The sequence below is a fragment of the Cervus elaphus genome, chromosome X (genome assembly GCF_910594005.1).
Source record: "Cervus elaphus chromosome X, mCerEla1.1, whole genome shotgun sequence".
Classification (NCBI taxonomy): domain Eukaryota; kingdom Metazoa; phylum Chordata; class Mammalia; order Artiodactyla; family Cervidae; genus Cervus; species Cervus elaphus.
Window position 1 is genome coordinate 175,574,430 of NC_057848.1, and position 27,784 is coordinate 175,602,213.

A 27,784-nucleotide genomic window follows, 5' to 3' on the forward strand; every position below is an offset into this window, starting at 1 on the left:
TGTACAAACTCCCCACATGTCAAGTCAGAAAGACATAAAGAAAATGTTAACACGCATATGTGAAATGCCGAAAAATGGTACAGATGATATTACTTGCAAGGAAGAAATCGGGACACAGTCGTAGAGAACAGATGTATGCATACCAAGAGGGAAAGAAAGGGTAGGACGAATTGGGAGGTTGGGATTGATGTGCATACACTATTGATATTATCTATAAAATAGATAACTAATGAGAACCAGGCTTCCCTGGTGGCTCAGACACTAAAGAATCTACCTCTAAGTCAAGAGATCCAGGTTCAATCCCTGGGTTGGGAAGTTCCCCTGGAGAAGGGATAGGCTACCCACTCCAGTACTGTTGGGCTTCCCTGGTAGCTCAGATGGAAAAGAATCTGCCTGCAGTGCAGGAGACCTGGGTTCAATCTCTGGGTTGGGAAGATCCCCTGGAGACGGGAGTGGCTACGCTCTCCAGAGTCCTTGCCTGGAGAATCCCACGCACAGAGGAGCCTGGTGGGCTACAGTCCACGGGGTCACAGAGAGTCGGACACAACTGAGCGACCAGCACTTTCACTTTTCGATGAGAATCTACTGTCCAGCACAAGGATATCTAGTCGGTGCTCTGTGTTGATCTAAACGGGAAGGAAATGCAGATAAGAGGGGATCCATCTGCATGTACAGCTGATTCACTTTGCTAAAGAGTAGAAAGTAGTTGAACCTTCTAAAGCAATCAAACCAAAGGGTCAAGGCTCACTCATTGACCCTTGCTCAATGATCAAGTAGTTGAACATTCTAAAGCAACTATATACCAGCATCTCCTGATATTGAGGGGACATTTTCTAAACCCCGACCCTTTGACTCACTCCAGTCCCCTGAAGAAGGCATGACAGGCCATCCACATAAAGCTCAGAGAGGTTGAGTCACCTCTCCCCGCTACACAGAGGTAGCATCTGGCCACCCAAGTCTATCAGAGTCGGATATGACTGACACCTCCTATGACCGTGAGGCAGGGTTGAGAAGGACCTGCCGAGGCTGGTTCTAAACCAGAAAGGATTTTCAGGATCAGAGTGTCCAAGCAACTCAACACCTCTGCCCTATTCTTTTCTGTCCCTGAATTATTCAGCTGTTGGATCACCGCGTGGCAGGAATCCAAGTGTGGTCTCCAGTGCAAACATAGACGCAGACACAGCAATCAGCCGTTGGGTGCGATGTGGAGTTTTCCCTGTTGATCTACCACCCGGCATCTCGTGTGTTTTCATCCGGCTCTGATTAGCTCGGCCCGGGATGTCACGGATGGCGGAGCTTCCCCCAGGGATATTCTAGCTCCCCGATAGACAGATCTGGCTCAGCTATGTTTCATTAAAAAGTAAATTATCTGTTTGACATATTTTGCTCAGCCCCGTTCCCTGAATGAGATGCATAATTACATTCTGGTCCAGAAAGACTCTTGAGTAACCTTAGAAACACATTCGTCTATTCTGGGTTGCAGAATGCTATGTTTTTAAAGGCAGGGTCTGATGGAGAGTTGGAGAAGGGAATGGCCACCCACTTCAGTATTCTTGCCAGGAGCATCCCATGGAAAGAGGAGCCTGGTGGGCTACAGTCCATGGGGGTCACAAGGAGTCTTGGACACAACTGAGCGACTGAGCAGCTGATGGAGAAAAGATTGGTGGTTGCCAACGGTGGGGAGGTGAGGGAAGGATGGAGTTGGAAGTTAGGGTTAGCAGATGTGAGCTTTTATATATAGAATGGAGAGAGAGCAGAATCCTCCCGTAAAGCACAGGGACCTGTATTCAGTATTCTGTGACAAGCCATCAAGAAAAGGATTATTAAAGTATGTCAAGTTATAACTGAATCACTTTGCTCTAAGGCCGAAATTAACACAACAGTATAATCAGCTATATTGTTTATTCACTTAAGTCATGTCCGGCTCTTGCGACCCCCTGGACTGTAGTCCACCAGGCTCTTCTGTCCATGGGATTCTCCAGGCAGGAATACTGGAGTTGGTTGCCATTCCCTCCTCTGGGGCTTCTTCCCAACACTGCAATTGAACCCAAGTCTCCTGCGTTGGAGGCAGATTCTTTACCACTGAGCCCCCTGGGAAGCCCATAATCAGCTATACACTTCAGTATAAAATGTTGATTTTAAAAAGTAGCATCCTTGTATCATCGCTTGAAATATTTTCTGTCTCTAATGCATTATTTGTAATACTCAGGTGTATCGTTCTTATGAATATCACACATCCCTTATCTATTGAGAGTCATGGGATCCACACTGAGACACATTGAGATGGTCAGTTTTTTTTTTTTTTTTTTTGAGGGGAGGTGGAGGGGAAGCAGGTGGCTTGCAGGATGTTTAGTTCCACAATCACAGATTGAACCCGGGTCCTTGGCAGTGAGGGCGTGGAGACCTGATCACTGGACCGCCAGGGAATTCATTCCCAAGGATGTCACTCTTTCAAAGTGGGCTCCTCCCAAACTCCACAGGTAGAGAGCTTAGATGTGTCATCAGCTTCTTCCATAGGCTGCAGGCTTTCCTCTCGAAGGCAGGCGGTATTTGACGTGAAAAATCAGGATCGCTGCACCAACGCTCTTGATGATGAATGATGACTTGATACCATAGGCTTGAATGACTTGATGATGGTACTGGAGATGTACCACGTTGTTCTGTCTCTTTCAAGGAAGCTAAGGGTCAGGGCAACAATATCTGGAGCCTAGATGTTTGCTATTGAGCTGCTCAAGACCGATAATTATTCATTGTCTGCATGCATGCATCCGACTCTTTGAGACCCTATGGACGGTAGCCCTCCAGGCTCCTCTGTCCATGGGATTCATCAGACCAGAATAGTGGAGTGGGTTGCCATTTCCTCTTCTAGAGGATCTTCCCGGCCCAAGGATCAAACCTGTGTCTCTTACGTCTTTGGCGTTAGCATACCCTTTCAATTTGATGCTCCCTTTGTGTTGGGGCTCTTAAGTGGTACTCATGGTGAAGAACTGGTCTGCCAATGCAGGAGACTTCAGAGATGTGGGTTCCATCCCTGGGTGTGGAAGATCCCCCTGGAGAAGGAAAATGGCAACGCACTCCAGTATTCTTGCCTGGAAAATTCCATGGACAGAGGAGCCTGGTAGGCTTCAGTCCATGGGGTCGCAAAGAGTCGGACACGACAGAAGCCCCTTGGCATGCCTTTGTATTGGCTGATAAACACCCACACGGCATGAAGCCTATCTGGTCTGGATGCACACCTACGTTTTACACATCTTAGAAGACTTTCAGAGTTCCACTCATAATATCTTAGGGCACAGTGATGCTTTTTTTAAAAAAATATTTACTTTTTTTATTGAGGTATAGTTGATTTCCAGTGTTGTGTGAGTTTCAGGTGTACGGTGAAGTGATTCAGCTAGATATGTGTGTAAGTGTGTATATGGGTTTCTGATTCTTTTCCCATATAGCTTGTTATCAAATACTGGGCATAGTTCCCTGAGGTGTACGGTAGGTTCTTGTTTATCTATTTTATATGTAAAGTGACCGTTTTCTTAAACATCCGAGAGACAGTGATTTGGTTGTGCCTGTCCATTGACGGGCTCATATCAAAAACAGTGAAATTGTAGTTGCTTAGTTGGTACACTTAGGAACTTGTGTGACCCTGTGGACCATAGCCCGCCAGGTTCCTCTGTGCATGGGATTCTCCAGGCCAGAGTACTGGAGTGGGTTGCCATGCCCTCCTCCAGGGGATCTTCCCAACCCAGGGATGGAACCCACATCTCTTGCAGTGGCAGGCGGATTCTTTACCACTGAGCCATCAGGGAAAGCCCAAGAATCAAATTAGACGTCCATACAGTTGTCTGCATCACTGTCGATACATGTTGTGCTGACATGCTGGTTCATGTAAGGAAGTCTCGAGGGTTCCTGGAATATTTTGTTGTCTGTGGTGGAGTTCACCATGGAACTTAAGTCAGGACACCGTCTGGCTGGAGTCTACCACTTGGAGAGGCGCTGCACTAGATTGATTGGTGAGAAAGGATTTTCTGGAGTGATGTGTAGGGTTTCCTGGAAGCCTCCGTTCATCATCTGTGTCTGCTTTTTCCTTCTCTTTAGGCCGCCCGCTCTGCGTCGGCGTTCTGATAAAGGATCGTTGTTGCTGGGAGGTGCTGGACGGCCCCGGCCTCTTTGGAGCACTGTAACGGCGGGAATCCGGTCCGAAGATTAAGGCAGCGCAGCGGTCTTGCAATGGGCGGCCAGGACGACCGGCGGGCTGGCTGTTGACCGTGGGCTCTGTCTATGCCCCATCGGGAGTGCGTCCGCAGGAAGCCCTTCGCCTCTCCCAGCTCTCGGTCCTTGGAAGCCCCTCTCCCTCCCCCATTTCCCGTCCTCATCTTCTCAGAATATCCTCCCCTGGACGTCCCCACCCACCCCCACCCCACCTCCCCAACCCTGGATGCGCGGGTGAGCCATGTCGAGACCCCAGGGACTGTTATGGCTCCCGCTGGCCTTCACCCCCGTCTGCATCATGGTCAACTCCAACGTCCTGCTGTGGATCACCGCCCTGGCCGTCAAGTTCACACTCATCGACAGCCAGGCCCAGTACCCCGTGGTCAGTACCAACTACGGCAAGATCCGGGGCTTGAGAACGCCGCTGCCCAATGAGATCCTGGGCCCCGTGGAGCAGTACCTGGGCGTCCCTTATGCCTCGCCCCCCACCGGGGAGAGACGCTTCCAGCCCCCCGAGCCCCCGTCCTCGTGGACCGGGGTCCGCAACGCCACGCAGTTCGCCGCCGTCTGCCCCCAGCACCTGGACGAGAGGTCGCTCCTGCACGACATGCTGCCCGTGTGGTTCACGGCCAACCTGGACACCCTGATGACGTACGTGCAGGACCAGAATGAAGACTGCCTCTACCTGAACATCTACGTGCCCACGGAGGACGGTGAGTACCCGTCTTGGGCCGGCACACCTGCTGGGTCAGCCTCCCCCGCCGTGTGCCTACAGCCTTTTATCACGTGCTGTGCACCCTCGGTTCTATGATCCAGTTATTATATTTCATATTCACAGTGCAGTTATCACAAGTGAAGTTATGCAGCATGTATTTAAACGCAGCTGGGCAGTCCTGTATTGAATCGCTTAGTTCTTTCCTACATTGCCTTTGTGGTATATCTGTCATCCTTATTTGTAGATGAGAACCCATGCGAGCGCATAGTCTTGTAGGTTACTCTGGGATCACCTGTAAAAGGTGACTCTAAAGAAACTAATAGAATTAACGTGATCAGCCTTCAGTGAGCCACTGAAAATCGTATCGCGGATAGTGCCTTTGGCTTTAATGTCTTAAGATGCTAGCACTTTTCCTTTTGAGTCTGAAGGGGAACCAACAGGTGTTTTAAATACACAAGCAAGGAATAGTTTGTACAACGATTGGACTTGATTGTTTAGAAGCCACGTCATCGCCGTTGACTTGGACGTCATTTCCTGCCAGTAGTCGCTACCGGCAAACGGCAGGTGTGTGTCTTCAGAACAGTCTAGCTATGTCAGAAAAATAATGTGCTTGCTGGGACCCAATGTCCCCTTTCCTTTTGGATAACTCAGCAGTGAAAGTCTTGGTAACAGTAATGTTCCATCTAAATCCAGTGCTTGTAAAACTTGTATCTCCTTCTTTGTGTAGGCTTGAAAAGGCCAACCAGACTGAAGTTGGGCTAGATCCACAAGAAAAATTATGTTCTCGCTAGAACAAAATGACCCTGTTTTTTTGTTCGGGTAACACAGCAGAGAAAATCTGTGAAAGCCATCACGTTCCATATATTATTATAACTTAATCCCACGCCAGTAGAACTTGGCTGTCTCCTTGTTCGTGAAGACTTTGAATTAAACTGTTTGATAAACACCAACCAGACCAAAGTCTGGATACAGTGTAAGCCTGTAAGCCCATTTTTTGGTTTCTTATTTATATGTGCTATTTTCATACAAGGAGAAGGAAAGGGGTAGATTGCAATCTTCCTGGAATTTAAAATTTAGAGGCATCATAGTAGCCATCCTCGTCTACTCTGAAAACCAAAGTGCATCCATTTCCTTGGTAACTTTCACGTACACCTTTGTCTCCCCCCCCCACCCCCTTTAATCCTTGAGAGACGTTTCTCCATGAGACTGAACTGAGAGTCTGGCCACAAGCAATGACATTACTCAGGGATATCCAGAATTGCATCTCATCCACCATGTGGTTCTTTCTCAGGGCGGACGCAGGGAGATGGTGTGAGGACTCTTCAGGAGAAACCAGGCCACAGGCGTCTGTTAGGGAGATGACAGAGGATGTCCAGGGAAAGATACAGAAGGGTTGGGCTTCATCATATCAGCAGAGGTTGGCATGGAGACAGCCTCCTTGTTGCTATGGAGACAGACGAACCAATCACCTTGCATAGTCTAGGGCTGAATGGGGTTCAAGGTGTTAAACTGACTCCGGACGCCTTACTTCTGTGCCCTGCCCTGAGCTGTCCTCGCATGTGGCAGCTCCTAGTACCTCCTTGGTGCATCGACAAGGATGGATAATCCCACCCCAAGCGAATTCAGGGTTCGCCTTTCAAAGCCACCTAAGTCCTGGACTTTCTCATCATGAGCTGTCCACACAAAGGAATTAAAACAAAGATGGAAGGGGAGGCAGGGTAGAGGGAACAAACCCAGGTAAAAGATTAAAATCGCTTTCACAATAAATTTGACATGCTGGTGTTTATGAACAGTTAACTTGAGACGCTGCCCTGCCAAATAAGAAACGCGCTTCAAAGAGGATGCCTCCTTTTGAAAAAGTGAAAGTGTTAGTCCCTCAGACATGTCCCGTCCTTTGCGACCCCGTGGACTGTAGCCCGCCAGGCTCCTCTGTCTGTGGGATTCTCTAGGCAAGAATACAGGAGTGGGTTGCCATGGCCTTCTTCAAGGGACCTTCCCAACCCAGGGATCTAACTTGGGTCTCCCGCGTTGCAGGCAGGTTCTTTACAGTCTGAGCCTTGAGAGGTAGAGCGCAATTAGACCATCCAGGAAGAAAAGTCAACAGCGTCCTTGACGGCAGGCTCATGAGTGTGCAATTGCGTGGATGGCAACCATAAGCAATTTGGCCATTTCTTTGTGGTTCAGTATTCAATAGGAATTAGGGGGGAAAAACACGTGAAAAATGCTGCCTAACAGAGAAGCAATCTAAATTTAAGAATAAAGGCGGTGCTACTTGTTGACTCCTGGGTTTTTTTATAGCACTTTTGCACGCCATATCTGACACCATCTTGACGGGACAATCAGAAATCTAATGTGGGCTGAATAGCTAAAATTGATCTCCCTATAATATATAAATAATGGATTTTCGCTGGTGAGTGAAGCCACACGCCCGTGTGTTTCCAGAAACAGAAAATCACAGCCGATTGGGTCAGGAGTTCTGTGCGTTTAAAAAAAGATAACTGCTGTCCATTTGACAATGAACGTGGAGGCTTAGATGTTTAATCACTGGTTATTCCTAAATGAAGAAACCGTACTTCTATAATGACACATGAAAATTATGGCTTCATGCTGGTCCCTGCAAAGCGCTTCCTTTAGGGCATGTCGAAATTAGTAACCGTGTCTTTGATTAAATGAATGTATGGTGATACCAGCTATTTGGAATTCAAAATTCCACTTGGGCACTCGGGTTTTATTTTTTTTTCCATTTATTTTTATTAGTTGGAGGCTAATTACTTTACAATATTGTAGTGGTTTTTGTCATACATTGACATGAATCAGCCATGGACCCATGTGACTTCAATACCAATCATGTGCCAGCTAAGCTTTACACATTGGCGTGGCAACAGAGACAGCCATTCTTAATTTCCAGAGACACACATTTATTGTAAGCAGAATAGTGGCTTCCCCAGAGACGGGCGGGCTTTCCATGCGGCCCCGTGGTAAAGAACCCGCTTGCACCGCAGGAGACGTGGGTTTGATCCTTGGGTCAGGATGATCCCCTGGCGGAGGAAACGGCAACACACTCCAGTATTTGTGCCTGGGAAATCCCATAGACAGCGGAGCCTGGCCGGCTACAGCCCATGGGGTCACAAAGAGTCAGACACGACTGAGGCTACTCAGCAGGCATGCACGGCCGCACGTGGAGGGAAGGGCAAGTCCTAAACCCAGGAGACATTGACTATTATCACCTTAGAGTGCTAAGCGGAGGAGGTTGCATCTAAAAATAATACCTGCTTATCCGTTGACTTTAAGATGCAGAGAATATACTCTGGCTTGTCTGGGTGGGTCCAGATGTGATCGCAGAGACTGTTAATTGTGAATGAGGGCGAGAGAAAAGGTGATCAGTGCCAGAGGGAAGCAACAGGAAAAAGGTGCAGTGGCCATTGCTGCCTTTGAGGAAAAGGCGGAGCCGGAAGTCGAGGGATTTGGTGGCTTCTCAAATCTGGAAAAGACAAGAGGCTTGTCCTTGAGCCTCCCCTTGAGCCTCCAGAAAGCCCTGACCACCCCTCAATTTTAGCCTGGGGGAACTCTGAGCTTCAGAACTCTAAGAGCCTCAATAGCTGCCCCTTGAAGCTGCAACATCGGTGGCAATTTGTTACGGCAGCAACAGAAATCTACAGAATTTGGGCAGCTTTTATCACAGTTTGAAATTTATCGTAAACTGTTTGCCTGATTGAAAACAGAGCCCACATACCACTAAACAGTTAATGTGAACTTTCTCTGTTACTACTCATTCTGAGCTGGTAATTCCTTTGTTTACCTTTGTAACGCCAGAATAGCTTGCTTTTTAATCAGCAGTCATTTTAATGCTGGGTAGTTGAAAATTTGCTGCTTTCTGTTATACGTATCAAGGAGTCAAAGTTAGTTGTGATGGCTGGGTGGAGATTTTGAAGTTGTGAGGTTTAAACTCTAGAAAGTAGACACCCAACTTTTGGTTGGCGGTGTTAAAAGAGGTTTACGGCAAACCTTACTAGTATTCAAAAGCGATGCTGATTTTACACAGGAGCGTAGTGAAAATGTTAGTGGCTCGGTCGTGTCTGACTCTTTGCAGCCCCATGGACTGTAGCCCTCCAGGCTCCTCTGTGCATGGGATTCTTCAGGCAAGAATTCTGGGGTGGGTTGCCATTCCCTGCAGGGGATCTTCCGAGCCCAGGGATCGGATGAAGGGAACATAATGAAGGCGCTTTAAAAAATCTCCAGATGCCCAGAGTGGGTGTAAGTGAATGGCATCAAGGAAAACACCCAGATGGTTCCCTTCCCTCATCTGACATTTAGAAGCAGCTGTACCTCTGAATGGCTTCTTCTCGTGTTAGAATAATCTTTTCAGCTCCTTGTTCTTTTTGTCAAGACCTCAAGATCTGATCTCTTCTGGGTGAGGTGGATTCTCTCCCCTTTTGAAAAACAACTTACTGGTGAATTTATTTGAGAGGATGACAGTTAATTCTCTCCCCTCCCGGGTTTTACTGAGATGTCTTTGAGGGACATTACCATGCAAGTTGAAGGCAGACAGCATGACTGTTTGACTTTCATGAACTGAGACATGATCACCGCAATAGTTTCAGCTCACGTCCGTCTTCTCACGGGCTTCCCTGGAGGCTCACTCTGTCAAGAGTCTGCCTGCAGGAGACATGAACTAGACCCCTGGATTGGAAAGGTACCCTGGAGCGGAGAGCACAGCAACCCACTCCAGTATCCTTGCCTGGGGAATCCCGTGGCCAGAGGAGCCTGGTGGGCTACAGTCCATAGAGTTGCAAAGAGTCAGATACAACAGAGCAACTATACCACCTACCACCACACATCTCATATAGCTATAAGAAAAAGAAAAAAAAAAAAAAGGAAAGTTTTCTTTTCCTAGTGATGAGAGCTGTTAGGCTGTACTCTTTTTTTTTTCTCTTCAATTTATTTATTTTAATTAGAGGCTGATTACTTTGTAATATTGTGGTGGTTTTTGCCATACATTGACATGAATCAGCCATGGGTGGTCATATGTTCCCCATCCTGTACCCCCCTCCCACCTCCCTCCCCATCCCATCCCTCTGGGTCATCCCAGAGCACCCGCTTCGAGCGTCCTGCCTCATGCATCAAACCTGGACTGGCGTGATCTCCAAGTTTCCTGTGTCTCTTCGAGCAGTGGTCACTAACAGCCATCAACCCAGTACATTACACCTCTGGTGCTTGTTTATCTTAGAACTGGGAGCTTGTACGTGCTGACCACTTTCATCCAACCCCCCACGCCTCCCCCCGCCCCCCCCCCCCACCCCGACTTCTGGCTGCAGCAAATCTGATCTCTTCTTCTGTGAGTTTGGTGTTTTTTAAAAACGTGTTTTTTATTGGAGTATAGATGATATACAATGCTGAAATGTGTTCATTTCAGCTCTACAGCAAAGTGAATCTGCTACACATATACATAGATCCCCTCTTTTTCAGATTCTTTCCTGGCATAGCAAACGACAGAGTGTTGAATAGAGTTCCCTGTCCTATGCAGTAGGTTTCTACCAGTTATCTATTTTTTTATAGAGGAATGTGTATTTGTCAATCCCAACCTCCCAATTTATCCCTGCCCCCCCCCCCTCACCCCTTGGAAACCATAACTTGGTTCTCTACATCTGTTTTTCTGTTTTGTAAAAGAGGTTCCCTTGTACTATTTTTTTTTTTTTTAGATTCTACATATAAGTGATGCAGTATGATGTTTAGATTCCATATAGATGTGAATACAGAGTTTGTGTTTTTTAAAACCAATCTCACTTAGCATAATCCCATCGAGGCCCACTCACTTTGTCAGAAACGGCAGGGATTTCCTTTTTCACAGCTGCGTGATATTCCAGTGCACACCTACACCTACACCCTACCTTGTCTATCCACTTGTGTGTACCTGGTTGCCCTGGTTGTTCCCGTGCCTTGACTCTTGTATGCAGTCCTGCTGTGAGCAGAGAGGTGCGGATAACTTTTCTGAATCCTTCCGAGTGTCAGCTTCATTCCGTCCTTCCGCTGAGCTTGCAGCATGGATTGGCTAAGAACACGCCTGCCAGCGTGCAAATGCCAGCCTGTGCCTTTGCCTGTTGAGTGATTATGAGCTGTTTTTTTTTTTTTTTTTTTTTTGATTATGAGCTGTTTTATGAGCTAGTTTATAAGATTATGAGTTCTTCAGCTAGTGCGTGCCTCAGTTTCCTTGGCTATAAAATAGAGATGAGCTGGGAGATTTCCTTGTACACATATCCAACCCCTAGTCCGATGTTTGTGAAGCATAGTTAATACAATAACAGAGAACCTGAAGATGTTACTCAATCAGTCGTGTCCAACTCTTTGTGACCCCATGGACTATAGCCCACCAGGCTCCTCTGTCCATGGGATTCTCCAGGCAAGAATACTGCAGTGGGTTGCCATTTCCTGCTCTAGGGGGTCTTCCTGACCCAGTGATCAAACCCGGGTCTCCTGCATTACAGGCAGAATCTTGATCGTCTGAGCTACCAGGGAATCCCGGAGAACCAGAACTTTTCAGCTGATTTGTACATATATATTTGTCTACTATAATCAGTACATCATCAATGTAGACTGAATGTAACATAAGTATTTATACATCATAATGGAAGGGTCAGCTTAGGAAATGGGACTTAAAGTCTATCACTTCTGACAGTTCCTAATATGGCTTTAACAATAGGGAGGGACTTTCTTATCTGTTCTAAATACAGTGGTTTCCATCTGCTAACCCCAAAGTCCTATTCCATCCCTCCCCCTTTCTCTTTAGTAGATGAGTTCCTTTGTGTCCTATGTTAGAGTCTACATATAAGGGATATCACATGCTATTTGTCTTTTTCTGAATCACTTCACTTCATATCATCATCTCTCAGTCCATCCACGTCGCTGCAAATGACAGTATATCAAGAATGGCATTTATTTTTTTTTAAACAAAGAGCAGAGTATTACCTTCTGCTTTATTCCTAAGCTCTGTCTTTTTCAGCCTGAGTTGCCAACTGGATTTTTAGCATCCCATTTGACTTACAGAAATTAATCATCAAAGAAGCATTAAAATTCATTTCTTGGAACAGGCTCTCAGAACATCCAAAGACAATAGCACAATTTTTTTTTTTTTAATGTCAGATAAAGGAAAAATTAGGTGCCTTTCTCTTCTCATCAGGTCACAAATAGTTCAGGTGTATGCAGAGGGCAAGAAAATCTAGGTGAAAAACTTAAAGCTGTGTAAGTTAACACGGTGAGACCAGTGTTTTAGCCAGTCCACATCGGCACGAAGCTCCCTGAGAGTCACTAATTGCTTCCCATTTTCATGTCGGGGATGTTTGACGTTGTGTAGACATGGCTTTTAAGTGGAGATAATTAGGAAAGATTATTAGATAAATATCTCCCTGACAAGGACTAATTGAAAAGAATTTAGTATTTTGTGAACACGGTTAAACGAGAGTGGATTTCTGGCAATGTGTGTTTCTCTCCCAGCTTAAGAAATTCTCCAGTAGAAGAATGATCCTGTGGAGGGTTTAGAAATTATCCATGTTTTGAATAATCCTGTTTGCCTAGCAGGCCTTACAAGTTAGAAAACCTGTTCTCTAAGGAAGAGGATTTTCCATTGCATTTGTCATCTTCCAGAATATGAGTTTTAACTCAGTTGGCAGTTTGTAAGTTTTTTCCACTACTAGAACAAGTCCCAGTGACATCGTTGTTGTTAGATCGCTCAGTCATGTGTGACTCTTTGTGACCCCATGGACTGCAGCACTCCAGGCTTCCCTGTCCTCCCAGAATTTGCTCCAATTCATATCCACTGTGTCGGTGATGCTATCTACCCATCTCATCCAAGTCACTTAGGATGTATTAAAAACCACGCTTCCTTTGTATGCATATTTATAAGCAATATTAAAAAAGAAACTGTTAGGTGCAAGTTAGTCTGCTAGAAAATGTGTGCGTGTCTGAAAATTAGCTCATTATTTGTTCAGTATCCCACCACCCACAAGGGCGTCCGTTGTGGCTCAGCTGGTAAAGAATCCGCCTGCAGGTTTGATCCCTGGGTTGGAAAGATGCCTGGAGAAGGGATGAGCTACCCAGTCCAGTATTTTTGGGCTTCCCTTGTGGCTCCGCTGGTATAAAGAATCCGCCTGCAATGCAGGAGACCCTGTTTCAATTCCTGGGTCGGGAAGATCTGCTGGAGAAGGGATAGGCTACCCACTCCAGTATTCTTGGGCTTTCCTGGTGGCTCAGCTGGTGAAGAGAGACCTGGGTTTTATCCTTGGGTTGGGAGGATCCCCTGGAGAAGGGAAAGGCTACTCACTCCAGCATTCTGGCCTGGATAATTCCACGGATTGTGTAGTCCATGGGGTCACAAAGAGGCAGACAGGAACTAGCAACTTTCACTTTCTTTCATCCCACCCCCAGGACATGTAATAGCTTAATTTGCTGCCAGAGACATGGCTGGTTTGGACTCTGTTGTTTATTTTGCCTATTGTCTTGGTGAAGCTGTCAACCTCCTTAGTGTTTAGTGACCTCACTTACGAAAAATAATAATATTGTGTGTATGTGGGTGTCCTTGCTCAATTGTGTCAGACTCTTTGCGACCCCATGGACTGTAGCCCACCAGGTTCCTCCGCCCATGGAATTCTCCAGGCAAGAATACTGGAGCGGGTAGCCTTTCCCTTCTCCAGGAGATCTTCCCGACCCAGGCATCAAGCCCAGGTCTCCTGCGTTGCAGACGGATTCTTTACTGTCTGAGCCACCGGGGAAACCCCATAGTATTAAATCTCCTGTGAATGTCTTTTCATATTATAGTGATTTGGGTCTAAGCTACTGTATAAGAAATAATTAGAAAATAGAAAACATGGGTACATCCTTGTAACTTCAGTTTTATGGCCGTACGGTGTGGGTCTCATTACCGTATCTGTTACGGGAAGATTAAGTATCTTCAGTGTTTTGAAGGGGGAGTAGATGCCTGTCTGTCTGATCTCTTGTTTGCTTTTCCTAAACCAGGCTGTCTGTATAATGAATTACATTCGTTAATGTTGGTGCAATGAATTCCTGTCAGGCTTTCGCCTTTATGCTTAGCCAGGCTGTTGGTGTAATGAATTACTTTCATGTTCTTTCCTTTATAGTTTCATGTTTCACTCCCTTTGTGGTTAACCAGGATGATTCTGTAATGAATTAGTTTCTTGTTTTCTCCTTTATCGTTAAACATGAATTAATTTCATGTTTTGCTCCCTTTATGGTTAACCAGGATGATTCTGTAATGAATTAACTTCATGTTTTACTCCTTTTGTGGTTAACCAGGATGATTCTGTAATGAATTAATTTCATGTTTTACTCCCTTTGTGGTTAACCAGGATGGTTCTATAATGAATTAGTTTCATGTTCTCCCCTTTATGGTGAAACATGACTTTGTTTCCTGTTTTACCTCCTCTGTGGCCAATGAGGCTGTTTCTGTAAGGAATTAGTTGCGTGTTTTCTCCTTATGCTGGGTGCAGGGGACACACAGACCTCAGAAAAAGCGAACAAAAGTGGATACTCCATTCTGTTCGGCTATCAGGACCACAGAGAGTTTGTGAGGCGTGCAAAACAGCCCTGCATCAATAAATCAGACCTACAAATCACCGGGGAGCTCGCAGACAGCAAGTGTGTAAAAGAGCTGTCTGTTCACGCCCTGACCCCTTGTTAGGCTGAAACGAAGCTGAGACACAACGTCGTCTCTGTCTCATTAATTCAGTTGAATATATTATGTAGGCTTGGGAAAGTCAGTTTCTACAACTGGAAACAGATTTTTTAAAAATGCTAAAAAAAAAAAAAATTCTTGGTAGATTTCACATGTCTGATGATTTGGGGTGGTGATGACGGAGGTTGGTGTATAGATTGTTCTGTGTTTGTGTGAGTCAGTGTCTCTGTGTGTGTATGATTTTGGAGGGAAAATCCACATAGAAAAGCCACCCATAATCCCCTCAAGGTCCCGTGCATTCTGATTCTCTGGAAAAAGCCAAATTGCCTTCCTGTCTGAGTGCCCAGGCCCTTTGAATTGTCCCTTCATCAGGACACGGTCTTGTCTGACATGACCGCGGTCCCGCGTACACTGCTGACATTTTCCCTGGGGAAGAGGGTGTGTGCCCTTCTGAAAGGAGGAAAAGTGAAGGTATTGATTTGTCTGAAGCCAAGGAGCTTTTGCAGTCCTTTTCCATGAGTTCTGAATATGACATGTCCCCGAGCACTCCCATCCCTTTCTTGGCCTTAAGACGGGTGCTTTGAGCTGTGTTGTGTTCTGTTTTATGATGAGACATAATCCATTATTCCATCGAAAAGCAGATATGTTTCACCTCACATGCTGTGTCTTCACTGTGGTTCTAACTTGAGCCAGATCCCCTGTGGGTCTCTAGAGCCCAATGGTGAATCTTTGTGTGTTTTTTCTTCTCTCCTCCATTTCTTGTTCTCCTCGCAGTCTTCTTGGATGGTTCATTGAGAAATACTGATGAATCACTGTTTGCCCTTAGTGTATGCAAGGCTTTGGGTGAATCCAGCAAAGGTCCGTCTAGTCAAAGCTGTGGTTTTTCCAGTGGTCACGTATGGGTGTGAGAGTGTGACTATAAAGAAAGCTGAACACCGAAGAATGGATGCTTTTGAACTGCGGTGTTGGAGAAGACTCTTGAGAGTCCCTTGGGCTGCGAGGAGATCCAACCAGTCCATCCTAAAGGAAATCAGTCCTGAATATTCATTGGAAAAACTGATGCTGAAGCTGAAACTCCAATCCTTTGGCCACCTGATGTAAAGAGCTGACTCATTTGAAAAGACCCTGATGCTGGGAAAGATTGAGGGCAGGAGGAGAAGGGGACAACAGAGGATGAGATGGTTGGATGGCATCACCAACTCAATGGACGTGGGTTTGGGTGGACTCCAGGAGTTGATGATGGACAGGGAGGCCTGGCGTGCTGTAGTCCATGGGGTCGCAAAGAGTCAGACACGACCGAGCCACTAAAACAGCAAAAAAGATGATGTAAGGAAATATAAGCCCTATGATGGGAAAATAAATGAGTCTCAACAAAACGTTTCAGAAAGGCATCAGTAGGCACAGTGAATTCAAGCAGGGAGGCCTTTCAGTTTCCACGGGGAAAAAAAGCAAGAAAGAATTTGAAAGTTATCGTTTCTATTGAGGATCCATGATGGGAAATGTTACCATCAGTCTTGAGGTGACTGTCCAAACATACACTCCTTTACCGTGAGATGAAGAAGCTCTGAGTTTCCGAAAGCTAAGCTTCTTGTTTGTTGCTTCTCTGGATGGACCAAGACATAAAACAGTAGAAAATGGTGAGAGAGGGAGAGATAAACAACCGTGACAGAACTATAGGGAGGTGCTGTGATGGTGCAATTCAACATGCACAGTACTCACTGAGGTTTTTTTTTTTTTTTGCATCACTCTATTTTTGACATTGGAGGCTTCATAAATAGAATTATATCTGAAGGAATGCTAATGCCTATTTTCCTTCTCAACAGACTGTGCAATAAAATTTATGTCAAAGAGCACAAGATTCCTTTCTTACCGCATTCAAATATACTTATCTCTTGAAATTAGAAAAAAAAATCATTAAAAGCTTTGCTGCTCCTCCCAAATCTTTACCTAGTGAAATGCTTTCATAATGCTACATTTTAGAATCCTGAAATCTTTTGATATCATGTTATATTAATTTCCTACATTTTGACAAACAGCTGAGGGACTTCCCTGGTGGTCCAGCGGTTAAGACTCCACTTTGCAATGCAGGAGGCGTGGGCTTGATCCATAGTAAGGAAATAAAGTCCCACATGCAGCGGGGTGCATCCAAAAAAATTTTTTTTATAACGTTTAAGTTTAAAAAATAGAGTAGTAAATTGTAGAGAGGAAATTGTCTCTTCCTTGAGAAAATTAAATCGATAAAAAACATAATAAAGCTCAGTTCAGTATTTCCTTTTGCGTTTAAGTCAGGTAATGAGATTAGCATATTGTATAAGGATGTTTGCTTTCCTTCTTTTCCCCCTTCCAAAGAAAGGGATTTTAGTAGATTGACTATGCTACAACCCAATGATCATATTAACCCAGGAGTGACCAGGGAAATCGATTAGCACGTGAATTACAGAATTAGGAGGTCCTCCCTAGGCTGCTGTGGATAAGTTGTCCATTAACTATCTGACCTTAGCTGGCTGCCTTGGTACCAACTGTCAGAGCCAGTGTCAACCAGTAGGTGTGCATTTGCCCTCATTCATCATGACAGGCGTGTGGCCGTCCTATTATTATTATTTTTCATTGGTGGATAGTTGCTTTACAATGCGTTACTTTCTGCTGCTCAGCAGTGTGAATCAGCCGTATGTACCTTCTCCCTCTTGAGCCCCCCACCCACGCCCGACCCATCCCTCTAGGTCTTCACGAGCGCCGAGCTGAGGTCCGTGTGCTATATCCCTCGCAGCTTCCCACTAAGCTGTCTGTTTTACACGCGGTGCTGTATGTGGATGGGCTTCCCTGGTGGCCCAGACGGTGAAGAATCTGCCTGCACTGCGGGAGACGCGGGCTCGATCCCTGGGTCGGGAAGATGCCCTGGAGGAGGGCATGGCAACCCACTCCAGTATTCTTGCCGGGAAAGTCCCATGGACAGAGGAGCCTGGCGGGGCTACAGTCCATGGGGGTCACCAAGAGTCAGACACGACTGAGCGACTAACATGTTCACTTTCGGTGTATATATATATATGTCACTTTTTCGTTTTTTCCTTTTTTGGCAAATGCATGTAGTTCTTGGCTCATCCATATTGAACCTGAAATGTTTTCATACTTTTTTTTGTTTTAAGAAAAAGTGATATAGATTCCAATACAAAATATAGAATAAGAAAGAAAGTAAGATTCCCTCGGCTTCCTGTAACAAACAGATCACGTGTTCCGAGAGGAAGCATTTTGCAGCTGAGACTTCGATTTCCCCACAGGGAACCCTCTGCACGACAATTATCAGCTTCAGTCTTTCTGAGGCTGCGTGTTTCTCCAAAATACCAAACCCCAGAGGTGTTCCAGGGGAAGGAAGCAGAAAATTGTGACGGAGCGGCCAACGCACTAAGGCGCTTGCGTTTCGGGGAAAGCAGTGGGTTGCCCGGCTTTAAGTGCAGTCATCTATAATTTGATTTCATGGAGATGGAATCGTTTCTGAGGAATTAATTAAAGTTCACAGGTAGGAAAAAAAGGAGTTGAGCTGAACATCTCAGAGGGCTTTCTCTAGACTTAGGGGAAAATGCGCTTCCTCTAGCCTTGTCTTTAAACTAAGGTTGTGCAGTTGTTATTATTATTATTATTATTATTGCGTGTGTGTTAGCCGCTCAGTCATGTCCAACTCTTTGTGACCCCATGGACGGTAGCCCGCCAGGTTCCTCTGTCCATGGGGTTTTCCGGGCAAGAATACTGGAGTGGGCTGCCATGCCCTGCTCCAGGGGATCTTCATGACTCAGGGATCGAACCCGGGTCTCTTATGTCTCCTGCATTGGCAAGCAGGTTTTTATTACTAATGCTACCTGAGAAGCCCATTATTATTGTTACCTTTTTTAAAAATTTATGTTATTTATTTAGGGCTGCACACAGGTTTTCACTAGTTGCTGTGCTTGGTTTTCTTGCCACGGTTCCTCTTGTGGAGCACAGACGAAGTACTTGTGTTGCATGGGCTTAGTTACTCTGTGGCATGTGGAATCTCTTCAGACCAGGGATCGAACTCTGGTCTCCTGCATTGGCAGGAGGACTCCCCTCATCTCTGAGCCCCCCTGGGAGGCCCCCTTATTATTATAATTACTATGGTCGTGGTTTAAAGTAGGTAAGCTACGAGAAGGTGTCTGGGGGCACAGCAGATGTGGGTGGGGGGTTGGTATAGTCTGGGGGTATATAAATGCTTATTGGGATTCCCTGCTGGTGCAGTGGTAAAGATCCCGCCGGCCAATGCAGGATTCATAATAGATGGGGGTTCTAGCCCTGGGGTGGGAAGATCCCCTGGAGAATGAAACGGAAACCCACTCCAGTATTCCAGCCTGGAGAACCCCCATGGACAGAGGATCATGGCGGGCTACAGTCCATGGGGTCACAAAGACTTGGACATGACTGAAGTGACTTAGCACACACAGAATGTCAGTTGGAATCTTTCAAAGACTTTTCAAGACCAAGCCTTGGCTATGCATTCTTCAGACTTTTTTCTTGTCACATGTTGTGAGTTTACCTGAGTTATAGGTTGAATTGTGTCTCCCCCCCCTCCAAGATATGTTGAACTTTTAGCAGGCCCCCAGTATGTATGAATGTCACCTTATCCGGAAACAGGGCTTTTACAAATGCCATCAAGGTAAAAGTGAGGTCATACTGTTTCAGCAGATTCCTTAAATCTGTTATAACTGGTGTCTTTATAAGAAGAGTTAGTGTATTCATTCAGAAATTTCTACATATGGTAAAAATGGGCGGAAAATCAGAATAGGCATTTTCCGAAGAAGCCATAACACAAGGTCAGTGGGTACTTGGAAAGATGCTCAACATCTTTAATTATCAGGGAACTTCAAGTCAACACCAGGAGTATAAAAAGAAAAAAAACTAGCTTGTGGGAAGCCATCCCATCTGTCAGCTTTGCCCATGGAGTCCAAGTGAAGCATTTGCTTCAGTATTTCAGAAAGGAACTAATATAGGAGGAAAGAGAGTCAAACACATCACCAGAAACGCTTGGTCTTTGTTCTCTTGGGTGAAAGGTTCTTCAATCTGGAGAGCAGATCTTAAAAAAAAAAAAAAATCTTAGCAGAAGTGTTCATACCTTCCATATGAGCAGATCGTGAATTTAATAAACAGCTATTGAATCCTTACATTGGAAGAAGGAGGAGAAGAAGGAGAAGGAGGAAGATGAAGGAGAAATAGGAGGAAGAAAGAAGAGGTCAACAGAGGTGGGTTTCGGGGAGGGGATAACAGAATGAAGCCCTCAGAGATTCAGAGGGAAAAGAGCTATGATGATGGAGGCAGAGACTCAGAGATGGAAGGGGTGCATCTCCAAGCCAAAACCCACCAAGGACTGAGGACCAACACCCACAGCTCTGAGCTGAGAGAGACACATGGATCAGAGCTTCCCTCACAACCTAGAGAAGGAACCCACCCTGTGAACTTCTGACTACTGCATGTCTGTCCTGCAGAACCGTACGGCCGTCACATTCTCATCACTTAAATAAAGCCACCACGTTGGTGAGACTTCCCTGGTGGCTCAGACTGTAAAGCGTCTGCCTACAATGCAGGAGACCCGGGTTCCATCCCTGGTCTGGGAAGATCTCCTGGAGAAGGAAACGGCAACCCACTCCAGTATTCTTGCCTGGAAAATCCCATGGACTGAAGAAGCTGGTGGGCTACAGTACATGGGGTCGCAAAGAGTCAGACACAACTGAGCGACTTCACTTTGAGTTGGTGGTTGTCTCTTCCAATTGCGCTAGTAATCTTTTTCTTTTTTAACACTCAGAGCATTTTGCATTGAAGTATAGCCAGTTAACAATGTCGTGATGGTTTCAGTGGGACAGCAAAGGCACTCAGCCGTACACATACATGTACCCATTCTCCCCCAAACTCCCCTCGCATCCTGGCTGCCACATGACATGGAGCAGAGTTCCCTGTGCTGTCCAGCAGGTCCTTGCTGGTTCTCCATGGTAAATACAGCAGTGTGTCCATGTCCATCGCAGACTCCCTGACTATCCCTTCCCCCATCCTTCCCCCTGGGACCAGCAGGTCCTTGTTGGTTATCCATTTTAAATATCAACTGTACTAGGAAACTTAATACAACTTGGACTGTGTATTTTCAACCTGAACCTCCTGCTGAGGCCAGAAGAAGCTAGAACAACTGTCCCCCACCTTCACGCCTCCTAAAACCATCTCTCTCTCCTTGGGACACCCTCTTGAGACCCTCACAGTCTTCTTCCCCTCTGCTCACCAGAGAAGAATGTCTTGTCTTCCCATTGCCCCAAGAGACAAGATTGTGTTTGAATGACTTTTCAGCATACTCCGCTGGGAGGTGGAGACACTGGCTGACAAGTTCATTTCCTCAGTTTCTCTATTTAGTGGACTCTGCACGAGGCACAGAGGTCATGGTCGGTTGCTGCTTTCTGCCTACTGGGCTCTTTGTATCTTGGTTGTGCGGGGTCTTGCTTGCTGGGCGTCGCTTTATTCTGGGTGCAATGAGCGGGGGCTCCCCTCTCGTTGTGGTAGCCGGGCTTCTCACTGCAATGACTTCTCTTGCTGTGGAGCACGGGCTCGACGCGTGTGGGCTCCAGTCGTTGAGGCTCGGGGTCTCAGCAGCTGTGGGTCACGGGTTTAGTTGCTCTGAGGTGTGCGGAATCTCCCCGGAGCAGGGATTGAACCCACGTGCCCTGCATTGACAGGCAGAGTCTTCTTATCCACTGTGCCATCCCTGGACTTTCTGTAAGTGGGTGGGTTCTCAGGATGGAGGTCATTGCTGGTCTTCCCTCGTCCTGCAGCTCTGTAAATCCAGGGGGCACCACTGGTAACCTTGCTTCCCTGACTTTCTATGGCTAGGTTGTTAACCTTTCCTTCTCTATGGGCCCTGACATGAACAAAGTCAGAGTTTTTCAACTTGTATTCATTCATTCCACGAATACTTATTTGTTGTTGTTCAGTCACTCAGTCGTGTCTAACTCTTTCTAACTCCAAGGACAGGCTTCCCTATCCTTCACTGTCCCCCAGAATTTGCTTAATCTCATGTCCACTGAGTCGGTGATGCCATCCAACCATCTCATCCTCTGTCGTCCCCCTCTCCTCCTGCCCTCGATCTTTCCCGGGATCAGGGTCTTTTCCAACGAGTCGGGATCAGGCTCTTTTCCAATGAGTCAGCTCTTTGCATCCGGTGGCCAAAGTATTGGAAGCTTAAGCTTCAGCATCATTCCTTCCAGTGAGTATTCAGGATTGACATCCTCTAGGATTGACTTGTTAGATCTCCTTGCTGTCCGAGGAACTCTCAAGAACACCTACTGGCCAGCTTCTATTTGTCAGTCCACTTGGCTCAGTGTGGTCCCTACCCCTGTCCTTGTAGCCACACGGGAGAAACCGGACAACTCCCTGGAATAATCCTTTAGTATACTGAACACGACAGTGTCACAAGGTGGAGAGAGACGCAGATATTCAGAGAGACACAGACTTCTCCACGCAGGGCCAGAATGCACTCGGGAGGAACTTGAAGGACATGCAGTTGACCCCGTTGCTGTGGGGAGGGGTACCGCTGAGAGGAGGAATCACGGCCTCAACGATGGAGCTCAGAGGCCGATGGTTCAAATCTATTCTCTTAGACGAGCGTCATCGTTTAAGAGACCGAGCGAGTGCATTGGAAGTGTTTGCTCAGCCGAGGAACTGAAGTGTGGCCGCTGTGGTCACTGAATTGCAGGTCAGTGTGTTCCCGGAATCAACTGAGCTAAAGAGAATATTGACAGACATGCTTTTAGCAAAAACTGAGAAGCCCAACACAGACAGGTATTGAACTGAAAGAGGGGCCCCCCTCCTGGGTTGCAGAGATGTGAAGCAGGAGTGGGCAGTAGAAGTCAGGCTGGATCCGCCCTGCCATTGCAAAACAAAACAAAAAAAAAAGCGAATGGAATACGGCCATGCCCATGAATTGGCCTATTTTCTGTGGCTGCCGTCCCACTGCAGTGGCGGGGTTGAATAGATAAAGCAGACACCATGCAATTTGAGAATGGAAAATACTGTTCTTCGTAGAAAACGTTTGCGGCCCCTGGACGTGAAGGCATATGTTCGTGAAGTCATTTGGGCATCTTCTCGTGAGACACAGAGGTGAAGGACAGAACCCAGAGGTTCGTGTTCTAGAACACTTGCTCCCAAACTAACTGTTGCTTTTTCAATATGCGTGGGACTATATCCGTGTCCCTGTTGGCTTACTCATTTAGGGAGGATGGACCCTGGTGGCTCAGTGGTAAAGAATCCGCCTGCCAATGCAGGAGATGCTGATTCAATCCCTGGGTCAGCAAGATTCCCCCGGAGAAGGAAAGGGCCGCCCGCTTCAGTATTCTTGCCTGGGAAATTCCAGGGACAGAGGAGCCTGGTGGGCTCTGGGGCGTGGGGGTCACAAAGAGTCAGACACGACTGAAGTGACTTAGCATGCATGGGCCCCAAGGAGCTGTGTTTTAATGACCCCGAAGGTCACGCTGGCAAAGATCTTTTCTGTGATCGTCATAAACAAGATGTGTTTGTGTATAAAAACTCCGGGAGTTGGTGATGGACAGGGAGGCCTGCAGGCCTTGGGGTCGCAAAGAGTCGAACACGACTGAGCGACTGAACTTTGCCGATGACTATATAAATACCATGTTTAATGTTGGGACTGATTATATGAAGAATCAGCACAAACAAGACCTCGCAAAGTTCAACCTGGCTCATTTTCTTTTTTCAGAGATTTTTAAAATTAAAAAAAAAATTTTTTTTCGGGGGGATATTACGTTGGTTTCTCCCACACAATAGTGTGAGTCGCTGTAATTATACATACATCCAGTCACCCCTCAGCCTTCCTTTGCCCCCATCCCACCCCTCTAGGTCATCACAGAGCACTAGTCTGGGTTCCCTGTGCTACACGGCAGCATCTCACCGGCTGTCCACCTTACAGTTGATAATATATATATGTTGATGCTGCTTTTTACATCCACCCCACTCTCTCTTTCCAGCAGTGTGTTCCCACGTCCATTCTCTATATCTTCATCTCAATTCTTTCCCTGCAAATAGTTCATCAGTATCATTTTTCTAGATTCTTTCTCTATATATGTTAATAGACATTAGTTGTTTATCTCTTTCTGACTTACTTCATTCTGTACGACAGGATATAGGTTCATGCACCTCACTAGAATTGACTCAAATTCTTTTTTATGGCCAAGTAACCATCCATTGTTTGTATGTACCACAATTTCTTTATCCAGTCATCTGGACTTGACACATCCTTAAGCCAAGGATAAACAGTTACTCCTTTCTGCCATTAGGGCAAAATAGGAAAAAAAAAAAATGGTGACTCTTGAAGGAAACCATGGTCTATATACAGTAACTTTTTGGTGCCCTCCAAGAAGGTCTAATTGTGTGTTAGATCTGTAGGCAGTTTAATGAATGGATATGCCACAAGGGATTATTAGAATAGATCTTTGAAATTAAGTCATTTTAAACACAACTCCAAAATCACTGCGGATGGTGACTGCCACCATGAAATTAAAAGACGCTTGCTCCTTGGAAGGAAAGTTATGACCAACCTAGACAGCATATTAAAAAGCAGAGACGCCAACAAAGGTCCGTCTAGTCAAGGCTATGGTTTTTCCAGTAGTCATGTATGGATGTGAGAATTGGACTATAAAAAAAGCTGAGTGCCAAAGAATTGATGCTTTTGAACTGTGGTGTTGGAGAAGACTCTTGAGAGTCCCTTGGACTGCAAGGAGATCCAACCAGTCCATCCTAAGGGAAATCAGTCCTGAATATTCATTGGAAGGACTGATGCTGAAGCTGAAACTCCAATACTTTGGCCACCTCATGCGAAGAGCTGACTCATTTGAAAAGACCCTGATGCTGGGAAGGATTGACGGCAGGAGGAGAAGGGGACGACAGAGGATGAGATGGTTGGATGGCACCACTGACTCAATGAATATGGGTTTGGGTAAACTCTGCAAGTTGGTGATGGATAAGGAGGCCTGGCGTGCTGTGGTTCATGGGGTTGCAAAGAGTCAGACGCAACTGAGTGACTGAACTGAACTGAAACACAACTCTCACATCCCAGTAAAATGCACAACCAGCTCGTAGATTAATCAATATAGTACTAGTACGTGATATTGGTGATGTTGGTGATAGAAATGAAGAATGTGATGGTCATGAGTGATGAGGGGAACAGCAATAGTGGTGATGGTACTGATGATGATTTTGATGGTACTCCTGATGGTTCTGTGATAACAAGGACGATGACAATGACGATGGTGTTGCTGGTGGTGGTGATGGTCATGACGATGGTGATGTTGGTGATGAGGTTGATGAAACTGATGATGGCGTTGCTAGTGTTAATGATGGTCTTGATGATCTTGGTGATAATAATGATGGTTCTGTGATAACAAGGATGATGACAATGATGATGGTGTTGCTGTGGGGGTGATGGTCATGACGATGGTGATGTTGGTGATGAGGTTGATGAAACTGATGATGGCGTTGCTAGTGTTAATGATGGTCTTAATGATGGTGGTGATGTGATAACAAGGAAGACAATGATGATGGTGTTGCTGGTGGTGGTGATGGTCATGATCATGATGATGGTGGTGATAATGGGGATGATGATAGTCATGCTGGCTCTGTGATAACGAGGATGATGATGATGATGGTGCTGCTGGTCATGATCATGATGATGGTGGTGATAATGGTGATGGGGCTGTGATAACGAGGAAGATGATGATGATGGTGTTGCTGGTGGTGTTGCTGGTCATGATCATGATGATGGTGGCGATAATGGGGATGATGATACATATGCTGGCTCTGTGATAACGAGGATGATGACGATGATGGTGTTGCTGGTCATGATCATGATGACGGTGGTGATGATGGTGGTGATAGTGATGATGGGGCTGTGATAACAAGGAAGATGATGATGATGGTGTTGCTGGTGGCGGTGACGGTCGTGATCATGATGATGGTGGTGGTGATGACATTGATAATATTGATGATGGTGTTGGTGATCACAATGAAGATGGCGATGGCGACGGTGGTGGTGATGATGATGGCGCTGAAGATGATATCTTTTCTGATGATAATTTCTGGGGTGGTTGTGGTGAAGATGACTGTGATGATAAAAATAATGATAGTGAGAGAGCATTCCTCCCTCCTTTCCCCTTTGGTAACCATAAGTTTGCTGCCTATGTTCATGAGTCTGTTTCACTTTTGTAAATAAGTTCATTTGTACAATTTTTTTTTATACATTCCAGAGATGATGTGATACAATACTTGTCTTTTTCTGGCTTAATTCACTTAGTGTGATTATCTCTAGGTCCATCTGTATTTCTGCCAGTGGTGCTATTTCCTTCTTTGTGTCTGAGTAATATTCTATTGTGGTATACGCATCTGTGTGTGTATGTTTATGTATACACACTACGCCTTTTAAAATCAATCATATCTTCATTGGCACTTGGTTTGTTTCCATGTCTTGGCTGCTGTAAAAAGTACTGCTATGAGCATTGGGGTGCATGAATTAAAGTTTTTCCTTTTCTGGATATATACACAGGAGTGGAATTGCTGGATCATATGGTATTTCTGCTTTTAGTTTTTTAGTTCTCAGTAGTGAAAGTGAAAGTTTCTCAGTCATGTCCGACTCTTTGCGACCCCATGGACTATACAATCCATGGAATTTTCCAGGCCAGAATATTGGCATGAGTAGCCTTTCCCTTCTCAAGGGGATCTTCCCAATCCAGGGATCGAACTCAGGCTTCCCACATTGCAGGCAGATTCTTTACCAGCTGAGCCACAAGGGAGCCCAAGAATACTGGAGTGGGTAGCCTATGACTTCTCCAGTGGATCTTCCTGACCCAGGAATCGAACCAGAGTCTCCTACATTGCAGGTGGATTCCTAACCAGCTGAGCTACCAGGGAGGCCCAATAGTGACTGCACCGAATTTACATTCTCATTAACGGTGTTGGAGGGAGTTACCCTTTTCTTCACACCCTCTCCAGCATTTCTTATCTGTAGACTTCTTGACGAGGGCCATTCTGACTAGTGTGAGATCGTACCTCATTGTACTTTTGATTTGCATCTCTCTAATTTAGATTAGGGTTTCTCTGGTGGCTCAGATGGTAAAGAGTCTTCCTGCAATGCAGGAGATCTGGGTTCAGACCCTCGGTTAGGAAGATCCTGTGGGGAATTAACAATGTTGAGTATCTTTTCATGTGCCTACTGGCTACCTGTATGTCATCTTTGCGAAAATGTCTACTTAGGTCTTCTGCCCATTTAATCAAACAAACGAACAAACGTTTTTTAAAAATAGACTTTTGTGAGCTGTTTGTACAGTTTAGATATTAGCCCTTTGTTGATTGCATTATTTGCAAATATTTTCTCCTATATCATAGGTGATCATTCTGTTTTGTTGATGATTTCCTTTGCCATGCAAAAGCTTTTTAAGTTTGATTAGTTCCCATTTCCTTGCTTTTGCTTTTACTTCTTTTGCCTTGGGAAACTGAGGTAAGAAAACGTGGCTATGATTTATGTCAGAGAATGTTTTGCCTGTGTTCTTTTCTAGGGTTCTTATGGTGTGTGCATGGCTTTTCTTGGCAGGCATTTTTGTGAATTGGTACATGGAAAAACATGCTTTTGGAAACCCAACATAGCGGTATGTGTGAAAAGAATGAAAAATGCCCATCACTTTTGAATCAGTACCTCCGTCTTGTTTTTACAAAATAATTTTTAAAAAGTGCTCCTTCAAATTTAGGGCTAAGAAGTTCTGTTTATGATAGGAGAAATAAAAGATAAATAAAACCAGATGAGAGGTAATTGATGATCTCCTCATGGAATGAAATACTGTGTAGCCTGCTTTCATTTACTGTGTTTGAGGACATGCTTACGAATAACATCTCAGGTACGGGGACTAGTTAGCAGTAACCAGAGTTGAGTGCAGACAGCAGAGCCGATCTGCTTTCAATGCTTCTTCCTTTTGGACCACAGCTTCCCGTATTTCTTTACAGCCAATCAAAGAGCCCTTCTGTGCCTAGCACATGAGCAAGGGACTCTAACCAGCAGATTCCTATGTGTGCAGATAAAGAATGTGGCAGGTACCAGTGGGAGTTATGGAAAATGGACAGTGATCATTGGGGTCACACCCACTCTTGAC

General features: G+C 45.6%; 1 protein-coding gene across 6 annotated transcripts in view; it reads left to right on the plus strand.

The window, feature by feature from the left end:
- The window catches only part of NLGN4X (neuroligin 4 X-linked), a 370,297-nt gene that overhangs the window by 77,005 nt on the left and 265,508 nt on the right, over positions 1 to 27,784 (plus strand). For all 6 annotated transcript variants that reach the window (XM_043897227.1, XM_043897229.1, XM_043897228.1 and 3 more), the window contains one exon: positions 4,090 to 4,916. In XM_043897227.1, coding sequence (XP_043753162.1) covers positions 4,445 to 4,916 — 472 coding nt within the window. In that variant the 5' untranslated portion in view covers positions 4,090 to 4,444. The remainder of the gene's footprint in view (positions 1 to 4,089; positions 4,917 to 27,784) is intronic.